The 13,339-nt window shown below is 43.5% G+C and overlaps 1 protein-coding gene and 1 long non-coding RNA gene across 5 annotated transcripts in view; one reads left to right on the plus strand and one right to left on the minus strand.

Moving 5' to 3' along the window:
- PYGO1 (pygopus family PHD finger 1) overlaps positions 1 to 9,915 on the minus strand; it is a 44,570-nt gene extending 34,655 nt beyond the window's left edge. For 2 of the 4 annotated variants that reach the window (XM_054531530.2, XM_054531531.2), the window contains exon 1: positions 9,414 to 9,915. In XM_054531530.2, coding sequence (XP_054387505.2) covers positions 9,414 to 9,462 — 49 coding nt within the window. In that variant the 5' untranslated portion in view covers positions 9,463 to 9,915. Of the gene's footprint in view, positions 1 to 8,455; positions 9,132 to 9,413 lie in introns of those variants that run through there. The other 2 variants (XM_009249860.4, XM_063716665.1) reach the window with 2 other exon arrangements.
- LOC129050119 (uncharacterized) lies at positions 9,213 to 12,773 on the plus strand. The gene is made up of 2 exons (XR_008513603.2): positions 9,213 to 9,429; positions 9,894 to 12,773. It is a non-coding gene; the product is annotated as an uncharacterized LOC129050119 (long non-coding RNA).
- The last annotated feature ends 566 nt before the right edge of the window (positions 12,774 to 13,339 follow it).

A 13,339-nucleotide genomic window follows, 5' to 3' on the forward strand; every position in this document is an offset into this window, starting at 1 on the left:
TATTTCATTTTAACAAAAGTATAAATAGAAAAAGGTAATTCTTAAAAATAAAACAACTATTAATAAATTAATCTCCAATCTCTAATCTAGGACATCTAAATTATTACTCATAGCATTCTTTTTTATTTTATAAGCAACTGGGTCTTGCTCTGTCACCCAGGCTGGAGTGCAGTGGCACCATCACAACTCATTGCAGCCTTGAATTCCTGGGTTCAAGCAATCTTACTACTTCAGCCTCTCAAAGCGCTGAGATTACAGGCATAAACCACCACATCCAGCCCACAGCATTCTTAAGACTACTGAAGAACCATAATTTTACAATTAAAATGCTGTAATTTATAAATGGAAAAAATGTACTCTTAACGGTATCTATCATCTTTGCTCACTTTTCAAGAATCAAATAATTGCTTATACTTACTATACAGCAAAATTCTGATGCTTGAAATCATTGAAATAACTTTTTCATTTTCAAGCAATCTGTGAGCAAAACCACCTAAAATTCTTTTTTGAACATTGAGTTTTATGGTATTAATTTTATATTTAAGAATCTAACATTTCCCTCTGTAAAACAAATCTTCACATTTCCACTGGTCTCCCACTTATCTCTTTGTGTTACTGAGGTCCATGGGGTTTAAGGTTGCTTAGAAAGGTAAAGCTTAGGAGAGTAGGTGGATGGTATTCACATGTGAAGATAACTATACAATAATACCTCTGATAATGAACTTCTTTCATGAACGAAGTCAGGCAAATTTTTAGCCAAAAAAACTCAGAAATCATGGGGAATAAAATTGCAGATATTCATAAATATTATTCAATAAACAGCTTCTATTTGTCTTCCAACAAAACGGTGAAACCTCAGAGTTTCCTGCTTAAAATTTTTTTTGTGTTCATTGTTTTCTTTCTGTAGGAAGAAAACCATTTCTGTTCTCTTCACACCCACTCCTAATCAAAATAAGAATCTGCTGTAGGTTATTTACATTTATTGATTGATTAAATATACCTAAAAGGGAATGTTGATCACATTACTTAAACGGAATATGTATTTTAGACCTATTTCTGATGTTAATAGCAAACAGATAACTTAGAAGGCAGAAGACAATGTTCTAAGTGGTTTATACATATTAACCAATTTAATCCTTCAAACAACTCCATGAGATAAGTACCATTATTATTCTCATTTTGCAGCTGAGGAAACTGACGCAGAGATGTTAAGTAACTTGCCAAGGACCATACAGCTAATAAATGGCAGAGCTGGGATAAAAACCTTGGCAGTCAGGCTCACAGTTACAATGCTGTACTGTTTCTCATTATTGCAGTTAACACATCTACAGAGATTAGGAATAAAAAAGGAGATCTGAAATCATTCTTGACCATACTTTAAGGCTAATTTTGATGTTAAAGATGACTTAGACCTCTCGGGTTGCCTAAAACAAGAATGTCAGAAGACAGAACTGTACATCTTCCCAGGAGGTAACTTCTCTACACATCTGGGAAAAGCAAACCAGGAAGACTAATACCTTGAAGTTACTGAAACCTCTTCATTAATGTTCATCAAATTGGATTTCAGAAACATTTGTTGAGCTTGTGGAAGTATAAAATAAATAAAAGTAATAATTCCTCCCTGTAAGGATCTTATAACCTATAGGAAACAATATTTTTCTTTTGAAACTCTTAAGTTTAATGTGATAAACACTATGATAGAGATGAGCACAGGATACTGAGGGAATAAGGAACTCCCACCTAATCTTTGCTGAGTGGGGAGCTCAGGAAAACATCCTGGGAGATTTCAACTGAGATGAAACTTTGAGGATGAGTATCGCCCAAAGGTGGGAGAAAAAGAGGGCATGTTTAGCAGAAGGGATAGAATATGCAAAGGAAGTTTTAAAGGCAGGAGAGACCACGACAACATTTAGAGAGGAAGTGTGAATACTGTAGGACTGGAGCATAAGAAATAGGGAAAGCACTTCATGGAGTGTGAAGAATAGAGGACTAAGTGGTAGACCTGGGCCAAATCAAAAAGAGCCAACATAAGAAAGTTTGATTTTTACTCTAAATAGGAAACCACTGAATAATTTTACAAAACAGAGTAACGTGACTCAATTGTGTTTGGGGACCACTATGGCAATGCAGCATAGTAGCTAAGATCTTGGGCCCTAGATTTTGAGTTCTGGCTTTGCTGCTTACTCACTGGGTAAACTTATATATGTTACTTAAGCACATACTACTTAACCTCTCTGAACATCAATTCCTCAACTGTAAACCAACAATAATAATATCTAATTCACAGATTTACTGAGAGGATTAAGCAAGAAGATCCATTTAAAACACTCAGCAAAGTACTTGGTAAGCTATTCATCACTATCGGTAGCAATGTGGAAATGGATTAAGAGGGACTAAGGGGGAAGCCATGAAACCAATGAGAGGGTTACTGAAATAATCAAACGGATAAGCAAAACCTAAAATAAAGAAGCAGCTATGGAAAGGTCAAGAAAGTCAATGGGTTCAAAACATTAAGGGAGGCCAGGCGCAGTGGCTCACGCCTGTAATCCCAGCACTTTGGGAGGCCAAAGTGGGCGGATCACCTGAGGTCAGGAGTTCGAGACCAGCCTGGCCAACATGGTGAAATTCCCCCTCTACTAAAAATACAAAAATTAGCCAGGCGTGGTGGCATGTGCCTATAATCCCAGCTACTCTGGAGGCTGAGGCAGGAGAATCGCTTGAACCTGGGAACCTGGGAGGCAGAGGTTGCAGTGAGCCAAGATCATGCCACTGCACTCCAGCCTGGGAGACAGAGCAAGGCTCCATCTACAAAAAAAAAAAAAAAAAAAAAAAAAAAAAAAAAAAAATTAAGGAGAGAGAAATTCTAGGACTTTGGGACAGTGTTGCATAGGAGTAGGGGATGGATAAAGATGGCCATGTTCCCCAAGAGAGGGAAAATGGGAGAGAAAGCATCACGAACATCTCATGGATAGAAACATTTTATTCCACACATTAAAAATAAAATTCATTTATCTACCCCTCATAAGTCCATTCTTCCTTCATTAGCTATAACACCACTCTCTCATGGGTTTTCTCCTACCTCTCTAACTACTCCTTCACATTCTGCTTTTCAGCGTCTTTTCCCCCCCTTGTCTCCCAAATGTTAGTGTTTCCAAAGTTGGTATTCTCAATGCTTTTCTTTCTTTACTTCTCTCTCTCTCTTGCGTGACCTCATACACTCCCAAGGCATTAATTAGTATTCACCTGTTTACTGATGACTTCCAGATCTCTACTTCTGGGTGTGACTACTTAACCCAGTTCCAAACCATATACATCCATTGTATACACTGGAATATCCCAGGAGGATACTCATTCAATGTGTCTAAAACCAAACTCACTTTCCTGATAATCTGCCTAGCTCTTACATGGACCAATTTTAAAAACAAAAACAAAAAATCCTTTCCTTCAGACTTTCGCTCACAGGCTCTTCCCCAACCCCCAATTTGTGACTGCATAAATTATGCTCCTTCTCCAATCTTAATCCAAATCCTCTATATTCATCCCATCGAGACAGTCTATATTTTCTTGTAAAGTCCATTTTTAGTAACTTTTATGACATTTCTGTACTACTCCATTCTAAAATACATCCTTATCCCTTCCATGTTATTTCTAACTCTGGTTAAAAGCACTGAAATAAATGCCCTCTACTTCCTTCTTCATCTCTAAATTTCTTTCTTTCTCCATTCTCTTTTTCTCCAAGACTAAACTTCCATGTGTATACCTGATGCTAACCTTGTTCCCTTCGCTGCAAAGACCTGATTTATGAGAACAGAAACCTTGTCTGTCTCATCTTCAGCTACTGGAATGATTGTATAGCACATGGTCTATATTTTTTAAACATGTATTGAATGCTTTATTAATTAATGAATTATCCTCTCTTTCTGGTGTCTTTCCAGTTTTTCCCCTCTCCTTCTACATTGGGTTCTTCTGTAAATCTACAAATATGTTTAAGTCTTTTTCCAATGAAGAAAAAAAAGGACTCATATTTTCTCTTGACTCTCTTTTTAAGATATTTGCTATGTCTTTCTGTCTACCATCAAGCTTCTTTTAAGTTTTAAGCCACATCTTCATCACTTAATCTTTCACCACATTTTTGTTTGTTTGTTTTTGTTTTGTTTTGTTTTGAGACAGGGTCTTGCTCTGTTACCTAGGCTGGAGTGCATTGGTGTGAACATGGCCCATTGCAGCCTCGACCTCCTGGACTCAAGGGATCCTCCTACCTCAGCCTCCTGAGTAGCTGGGACTACAGATGCACACCACCACTAATTTTTACACTTTGTAGAGATGGGTTCTCCGTATGTTGCCCAGGCTGGTGTCAAACTCCTGGGCTGAAGCGATGCTCTCGCCTGAGCCTCCCAAAGTGGTGGGATTACAGGCATGAACCACCACACCTGGTCCCACGTTAATGTTCAACACTTTGAAATGTGGTTTCCTCCTAAAACTGCCTTCTCAAAATCACAAGAGACCTCCTAGACCCTTTCTCACATTTTTATCTCCTCTGATGCTTTCTGTACATCACTTAAGACAAAATAACTCACTGCTTCTTAGAAATCTTCTCCTTCCTTGATTCCCAAAAACATGTGTTCCTTTATTTCCTATAATCACAGCCCTTACCATGCTATTTGTAGCTATTTATTTGTCACTGTCCTGTACTAGACTTAAGAATTTCTTGAAGACAGGTGTCGTACCTTTTTTTTTTTTTTCGTGATAGGGTCTCACTCCAATTGCCCAGGTGGGAGTGGAATGGGGTGATCTCAGCTCACTGCAGCCTCAACCTCCCTGGGCTCAGGTGATTCTCCCACCTCAGCCTCCCAAGTAGCTAAGACCACAGGCACATGCCACCATGCCCAGCTAATTTTTTGTGCTTTTAGTAGAGACAGGTTGTTGACCAGGCTGTTCTTGAACTCCTGGAGTCAAGTAATCCACCTGCCTCAGCCTTCCAAGGTGCTGGGATTACAAGCGTGAGCCACCGCACCCAGCCAGGTGTCATATCTTAATCAGTGTATTCCCACTATATGGCACTGTGATTGCCCAATAAATATTTGTTGAATAAATGAATGAATATTGCCATCAGATCAATGCCTAAAAGAGTTCTAGGAAAACTGGAGAATGGGAGTGTTGGTTAAAATAACGATGACAGTTGACATTCTAAGGGAAAAGGGCAAGTAAAAGTAGTATGAGGGGCAATGGACTATCAGAAAGCAGCATAATTCATATAGTCACTCATTCATTCATTTGACATTTACTATGGGCAAGGCAAATAAGATAATCAAGACATAGTACCTGTCCTCACAGATCTGTCTTATAATCAAAAGCTGAAGGTTTGGGGGTGGAGTGTTAAGAACTGGTAGAAAATAGGAGTAAGATACTGTGTCACTGAAGATTAATTCTAAATCTAATGTTAAAATATAAGGACAGTTTGGAAGACCACAGCCAGCCCAGCTGCTTCTGGTCTACTCACACCTTTGTAATCTAGGTCTATTAGTAGCATTTCTCAAACTTCAGTATGCATAAGGAGCACCTGGGGATCTTGTTAAAGATGCAGAAGTCCTGACTCTCTGGATCCCAGAAGTCCTGATTCCGTAGATCCATGAATCTATATTTTAATAAGCATCACAAGTGATTATGATGCTTTTGATCTGCAGAGCATGCTACTGTAAAGTCCTCAGTCATTCATGTTTTAATTTTGCCATATCTGAGTTCTACCTATATTACTTTCTTAATAATTCATGTAATTGCTATATGTGTGTTAATAATTCATTTAAATTGCTATATGTGTGTATTTATACACATATGTATCTTAGCCTTATTCTAAGCAACGTATTTGGTGACTTTTTTAATACATATAAAATAAATACACAACCATTAAAAAGGTCTGTCTCTACTACATCAGCAGATGGGAAACAGTTTGAAAAGCAGTGCTCCAGAGTTTATGCCCTATAAACACCACATCCTGCATGCAGTCTGATGATATAAATTATATTAAATAACAAAAAGTTCCAGGGCAATAAAGTTCAGCAGAATTGTGCTTCAGAAGAGCTAATCATAAAATAATCCAAAAAAATTTTTAATGAATGTTCTAATTATTACAAAATGACATTAAGAAAATTCTCCCCATAACATAAAAATATTGACTTTTTATTTTAAAAAGTGTTTTGTCTTTTATTCTGGTACTTAACTCTCAGAATATTCTTGAGCTGACACCGGAGCCAACCCCAATAGCTAAGCCATAGAACTTAACAGCAGTTGGAACAAAATGAAGATATATCTGTGTTCTTGACCCACAATAAAACACTCATCCATTTTATTTAGAATTAAATTTGATTAGGACTGATAATTCAGTTCAAAGGTATAAACTTCATAGCTCTTTCTTTTCCTTTAACCCCAAAACAATTTATAATAGTAGGCAAAATTACACAGCAAAAATATCAGGGGAATAACTGTATCTCAGGAAGGTCTATTCCTTAAAGGCTTTGGCAACTCACAACCACAAACAGAAAAAGACAATTAAAATATTTCACCAAATTAAAGGTTGTGCTGATATTAAGCCTTTAAAAACAATATTCTCTAAATTATGTTTTCTCTTAAATGGCTAAGAAAATCATTTTCTACCAAAATACTCGAGTGGATGTCTTTTGGATTGTGTGTCACAAGCCAGTTCTATACATGTTTAATTTCTAGTCACACTGAACAAAAACAAAAATGAACGACTGTGGTCCTTCATCTCTACATCACTTAAGTCAGCAGGAAATTTACCTTCCTACTTACTGATTTATAAAGCACTTTACCCTGTTTACCCTGTTTGGATGACTACTGCAATCGTCTCCCTACTAGTCTCCCCTGCTTCAGCCTTTTCTCCACAGTCTATTCTCCGCACAGCAGCTTAAGATGCCCTGTTTAAAACGTCAGATCACTCACTCTTATGCTCAAAACTCTGCAGACCTTTTCTCAGAGTAAAAGCCAAAGTCTTTTAAATGGCACACCAGGCCCTCTAATACACAATCATCCTATAGTCGACAGCATTAAGACTACTGAACGACTGTAATTTTACAATTAAAATGCTATAATTTAAAAATGGACAAAATGTACTCTTAATGGTATCTATCATCTTTGCTCACTTTTCAAGAATCAAATAATTCTTGATCCTACCCCTTAGCCCCTGTCACAGGACTCTTTCCTTGTTCACTTTGCTGCAGTTACAATAGCTTCTTTGCTGTTGATTGCATACACTGGGCATATTCCAGACACAGGGGCTTTGCATTTGCTGTTGCTTTTCAGAGACTGCTCTTCCCACGTGAATTCATATGGCCCTGACTCTATCATTTCCTTTAGGTCTTTGCTCAAACATTATCTCCCAGGTGAGCCCTTTCATGATCACCTTACATACAATCCATACTTCCCACCCCCACACATACTTCCTCTCCTCTATTCCTGTTTTGTTGTCCACCATACCACCTACGATTTGACATTCTGTATCTACTGTTTATCATTTGTTTATCCGACAAGAGGGTGAACTCCTGCCAGATGAAGATCGTCTATCTGCTTTGTTCACTGCTGTATCCCAGTAACAAGAACAGTGACTAGCACATAGTAGATGTTCAATAAATATTTGCTTAATAAACAGTGAGTATTACTCCAACTCTAGAACTTTCAGTCTTAACCTTATTAAGAGCTAAAAGCCATCCCCCAATTTCCGGGTGGCATTTGACTTTTGTGAACTTATATGCAGTATCTTTTGTTTGACACATGGTTCCCTCTGGTTTTTCTTAGATGGTAGTAAGACGACCGGAAAATTCCTAACCAGGGTGCAAGAAAGAAGAAAATCAATCATGCATAACACTGATTTTAGATAATATCTTATCCATAAACCAACAGAGAAAATGCCTTCTGAATTTGTAGCTTCTCCTCTTAAACCTAAGGAAAATAAACTGAATATCTGTTGCCTTTGCCGGGGTAGGGGGGCGAGAAGGGGGCCAGGAGAGCCGTGAAAGCCCAGGAGCCCTTCTTCAACAGCATCAACTCTTGTGTACTCCAACTTACTTTTTTTGAGGGGGTGGGCATCGTTCGAGGTCTCTGCCAGGAGGTGTCTGTTTTTCACCCTTTGAGGTGCCTATTGTGCTGTGTTTTGAGAACGAGGAGAGGTGGGCGAGGAGGGGGTAAGAAGGGATGCTGCTTGCGGCTCCAACTGCCTCCAAACACAAAGTCGGGAGGCGAGGGATCCGCGCGGATGTCTCGGGGGCCAGCGGGCGCCCGGGCCGCGCGCTCGGATCGCAGCCTCGGCCCCGAGGCGCGGGCGGGACGCGGGCTGCGCGGAGTTAGGCCCGGACAGAACCCCATGGCCTCCCGGCGGCCGGGCACGGGGCCCCGCGCACCTCACTCACCCCGGTTCCCCCAATCCGGCACCCTTCTCGGTTACCTCGAACTCTCTTCAGCGAAATGGGATCCTTCTCCTGTTCTGCTGACATTACAGACCGCAAAGCATGACTCCCCCCCAGGCCGCGGGAATTCGGTCTCTTTGATGCTGCGGCGGCGGCTCCTCCTCCTCGCGGGGCCGCTGCGGCTGCGAGGCGAGCCTCGGAGCCGAGGCACGGCCGAGGGCAGTGGGGACGCGGGCCGACTTTGCAAAGTTTGGGAGGAGGACGAGGCCTCGGGGCGGCGGGGCGGCGTGCGGGCACTGGCGGGGCTCAGCGGCGGTGGCCGGGAGCGCGGCCTGGGGGCGACCCCCCACCCGGGGCCGGCATGTGCTGAGGGCGAGTGCGCCGCCGCCGCCGCCTCCTCCCACTCCTTCTTCTTCGCCGCCGCCTCAGGAGCCGCTGACAGGGGAGGCAGGAGGCTGGCGGCCCGGCCCTGGCGGCACACTCACAGCGCCCTCTGAGGAGGAGGTCTGCTCTCTCGCCGCTCCCGAGTCGCAGACACAAAAGCCCCCAGACTGGAGCCGCCTGTAAAACCCGCTCTGGGGCGGGCGAGGGACGTGGCGCGGCAACGCGGCTTCCCCGCCCTGAGCTCCCCAGCCCCGCGCGGGGAAGGGCTTCGGGGGGCGGGGGCCGCTGCCTCGTCCCGCGGCGCCTCCCGCCACCGCCGCCGCCTCGCGCTCCGCCTCGGCCCAGCCCCCACGGCCCGCGCGCGCCTCTTGCTCCGCGCCGGGGCTCGCGGGCCCGCGGCTCTTGCAGCCCGGGTGGGCAGCGCGCGCCTAGGAGCCGCCCCGCCCCGCGCCCGGCGCTCCCTCGCCGACCGCCAGGCCCGAGGACGCCCGACCCCGCGGCCGACGCTACCGGGCCCAGCTTTCGCAAGGAAAGGGCATCTCCGAACTTCGTCGGAGGCCACAGCAGCAGGCATCTCGGCCTCGCAGCTAGGGATCGGAAAGATGAACGTACCATGCGAGGAAACTTTGTAAGCGGGAGCTGGAGAGTTCTCGGCGGGCATGTGGGGATCCAGCTTCCCCGACTCCGTGTCCGCGTGGCCGTGGTGTGGACACCTGTTTGTGGAATGCCTCCACTTGGTATTTTAACGACTTGACTCTTCAAGAAAGAGCGACGTAGAATAAATGCCAGAAAGGACGGTGGGGGGGGGGGCGTGGGTAGAAGCGGTGACGCGGCTGGATCTCATTTAGACGTTAAATTTTAGGAGGAACATCCCCAGTGTGATGGTAAATTAGATGTGATCACCGGTCCATATTCTTCAGTTGGGCTGTGTGACCGGAGGCGACTTAGGTAACCTCTCTGGGTCTCAGTTTTCTTGTCTATAAAAGGCAGTGGGGCTACATCTCGAAGGTCTCTTCTAGCTCTGACATTGTTTAACGTACTTCTACGAAATTGTTTTCCGTGTTTTTTTTTTTTTTTTTTTTTTTCTGCTAGGTTTTCTGGTTATCCACTGGGCTTATTTTGATGTAAGAATCACCGAAAAGCACTCATGAAGCGGGGGAGGACACAGAACTAGTTACAGACAGGAGTCTCGTCCTTCCGGAGACAGACACCCAACTCATTCAGCTGCAAAGTGTCACAGAGAACAGATGTAAACATGAAGCCAATGTACAGCCTCAACAGCTGCATACCAGACAATCGCCACAGCGGCTGATCGTCGTTAAGACATAGCGTGGCCCGAGGCAAATGTTACCCTTTATCTAATAAGGGTGGTCTGGAATGATGGAATTCCTGATTAGAAGAGTGAGATTAGGACAGGCTAAGGAAAATATTCTTACAGGAAGCACTCTGAGGAGAAGGTTCCTTCTAACTAGAATGTAAGCGCCGTGCAGGCAGGAATTTTGACTGGTTCACTGCTGTATCCTCTGGTACCTAATAATGACTAACACATAGTAAGTGTTCGAGAAAATATTCATTGATGTATGAATAAACAGACTTGAAGTGGCCCTGGGACGACTGGGGTGGCAAGGCTTTGGTAAGGGTAATAAAGCCGAAGCAAATGGTAATATAATAAAGCAGATTGGGGGCCGGGCGCAGTGGCTCACGCCTGTAATCCCATTGCTTTGGGAGGCCGAGGCGGGCGGATCATGAAGTCAGGAGATAAAGACCATCCTGGCTAACACGGTGAAACCCCGTCTCTACTAAAAATACAAAAAAAAATTAGCCGGGCGTGGTGGCGGGCTCCTGCAGTCCCAGCTACTCCGGAGGCTGAGGCAGGAGAATGGCGTGAACCCGAGAGGTGGAACTTGCAGTGAGCCGAGATCGCGCCAATGCACTCCAGTCTGGGTGACAGAGCGAGACAGTGTCTCAAAAAAAAAAATTAAAATAAAGCAGATTGAATCTAATAGTCTATCTTATAGGGTGGCTGGAGGAAAATTTGAAAGCACTTTGGTAAGTCAACAAAGAAATGAAGGCCAGGTGTGGTGGCTCACGCCTGTAAATCCCAACACTTTGGGAGGTTGAGGCGGGAGGATCACTTTAGCCCAGGAATTTGAGACCAGCCTGGGCAACAAAGCTAGACCCTTCTCTACAAAATAATTTTTAAAAATTAGCCAGGCGTGGTGACACGGGCCTATAGTCCCAACTACTCAGGAAGCTGAGGCAAGAAGATCCCTTAAGCCCAGGAGTTCAAGGTTGCAGTGAGCGATGATTACACCACTACACTTCATCCTGGGTAACAGCAAGCAAGACCCTGTCCCCCCTCCAAAAAAATATGGAAATGACATGTTTTCATTTTATAACTCTTAGTGGAAGGAGAATGGTTCAGAAAAATCATTGCTAAGATATTTTGAGTTCTTTGTTGTAATTCCCTAAAGCTAGAGACTCAGAAATAGTATGAAAATCAAGAGAAATGAATTGGCTTCTTTTTAATGATTCATCAAGAATAAAAAGACCATCTTACTTGGGCATAGTCTTTTAGATCTATTTTACTTCCAAATCTTGATGGCTTGCTTGCACATAATCAGAATTAGCTGGAGAGCATTCCAAAATTTCAGATTCCTAAGTCCCTCCCCAGATTTACTAGAGTCAGAATCCCTAGACGTCTGTTTTTAAAGCCTCTCTAGGTGATTCAAAAGCAATGAGCAGATTTGATACTTGCATTTATCAGCCATTTGGTATAAAACATTGTCACCCAAAGATATACAGAGATTGAGACAATGGTTCCTGTCCTTAAGAAGTTCACAGTTTAGGGGAGGAAGTAGAGGTTTAAGGTAACATGAACAATGCAAAATGCCAAGCACTGCAATAGACTACCGTGTCAGCAGAGGAGAGAAACCCTCAACTCAGCTTGGGAGGCAGGTAGCTGATGATGTTTTTAGGAGAGCCCTAAAAAGAACATATAGGAGGCCAGGCACAGTACCTCACGCCTGTAATCCCAGCACTTTGGGAGGCCGAGGTGAGTGGATCACGAGGTCAGGAGTTCAAGACCAGCCTGGCCAAGACGGTGAAACCCCGTCTCTACTAAAAACACACCAAAAAGCCAGGCATGGTGGCGGGTGCCTGTAATCCTAGCTACTCGGGAGGCTGAGGCAGAGAATTGCTTGAACCCAGGAGGCAGAGGTTGCAGTGAGCCAAGATTGTGCCACTGCATTCCAGCCTGGACGACAGGGAGAGACTCTGTCTCAAAAAAAAAAAAAAAAAAGAACATATAGGAGTTGTTACCAGGGGTTGAGGGTAAAGGTTAGGTAATGAGGAGTTACTGTTTAATGAGTACAGTATTTCAGTTTGGGATATTGAAAATTTTCTGAAGATGGACAGTGGTAATAGTTACACAACAATGTGAATGTAATTAATGCCACTAAATTGTACTTGATGGCTAAAATGGTAAATTTTATGTTATATGTATTTTACCATGAAATGGTTGAGGTGAGAACATGTAGAAAATAAAACAGATTGCAAGGGCAAATGGAGTCTTGTAATCAGAGGGAACAGAGTTTCCAAAGGACAAGAAGGGTGAAAACGTATGAATCTTTTGGAGACTGTAAGTAGTTAGGACTGGCTGGAGCATAAGGTACCTTTTGAGAAGTGGCAGGAGCTGATTTTGAGGAAGTAGACAAGAGGCCAGACCTCTGAAGGGCATTGCATGCCACACCAAGAATTTTTTATTTTATCCTGAAAGCAATGGAGAAACACTGAAGAGTTTAAGCAGGTGAGTGGCATGTTTAGGTCTGAATTTTAGAAAGATCATTCTGGCTACTAGGTGAAAGATGGATTAGAAAGGCACAAAACATTAGTATCTTAGTCTATTTGTGCTGCTATAACAGAACACCACAGACTGGGTAATTTTTAAAGAACAGAAATGTATTCCTCACAGTTCTGGAGGGTAAGAACTCTTAAGATTAAGGTGCTGGCATCTGGTGAGGGCTGCTCTCTGCTTCCAAGATGGTGCTTTGAACACTATGTCCTCCGGAAGGAAGGAACACTGTGTCCTTACAAGGCAGAAGCTAGAAGGGCAAAAAAGAGCACATTCCCTTTATCAAGCCCCTTTAGAAGGGCACCTAATCCCATTCATGAGGGAGGAATCCACATGGTCTAACCACCTCTTAAAAGCAACACCTCCCGGCCAGGCGCGGTGGCTCACGCATGTAATCGCAGCACTTTGGGAGGCCAAGGCCGGCAAATCACGAGGTCAGGAGATCGAGACCATCCTGGCTACCACGGTGAAACCCCGTCTCTACTAAAAATACAAAAAATTAGCCAGGCGTGGTGGCGGGTGCCTGTAGTCCCAGCTACTCAGGAGGCTGAGGCAGGAGAATGGCATGAACCTGGGAGGCGGAGCTTGCAGTGAGCCGAGATTGCACAACTGCACTTCAGCCTGGGTGACAAAGCAAGACTCCGTCTCAAAAAGAAAAAACAAAAAAAAAAAGCAACACCTCCTA

The sequence above is a fragment of the Pongo abelii genome, chromosome 16 (genome assembly GCF_028885655.2).
Source record: "Pongo abelii isolate AG06213 chromosome 16, NHGRI_mPonAbe1-v2.0_pri, whole genome shotgun sequence".
In the NCBI taxonomy this organism is placed as follows: Eukaryota; Metazoa; Chordata; class Mammalia; order Primates; family Hominidae; genus Pongo; species Pongo abelii.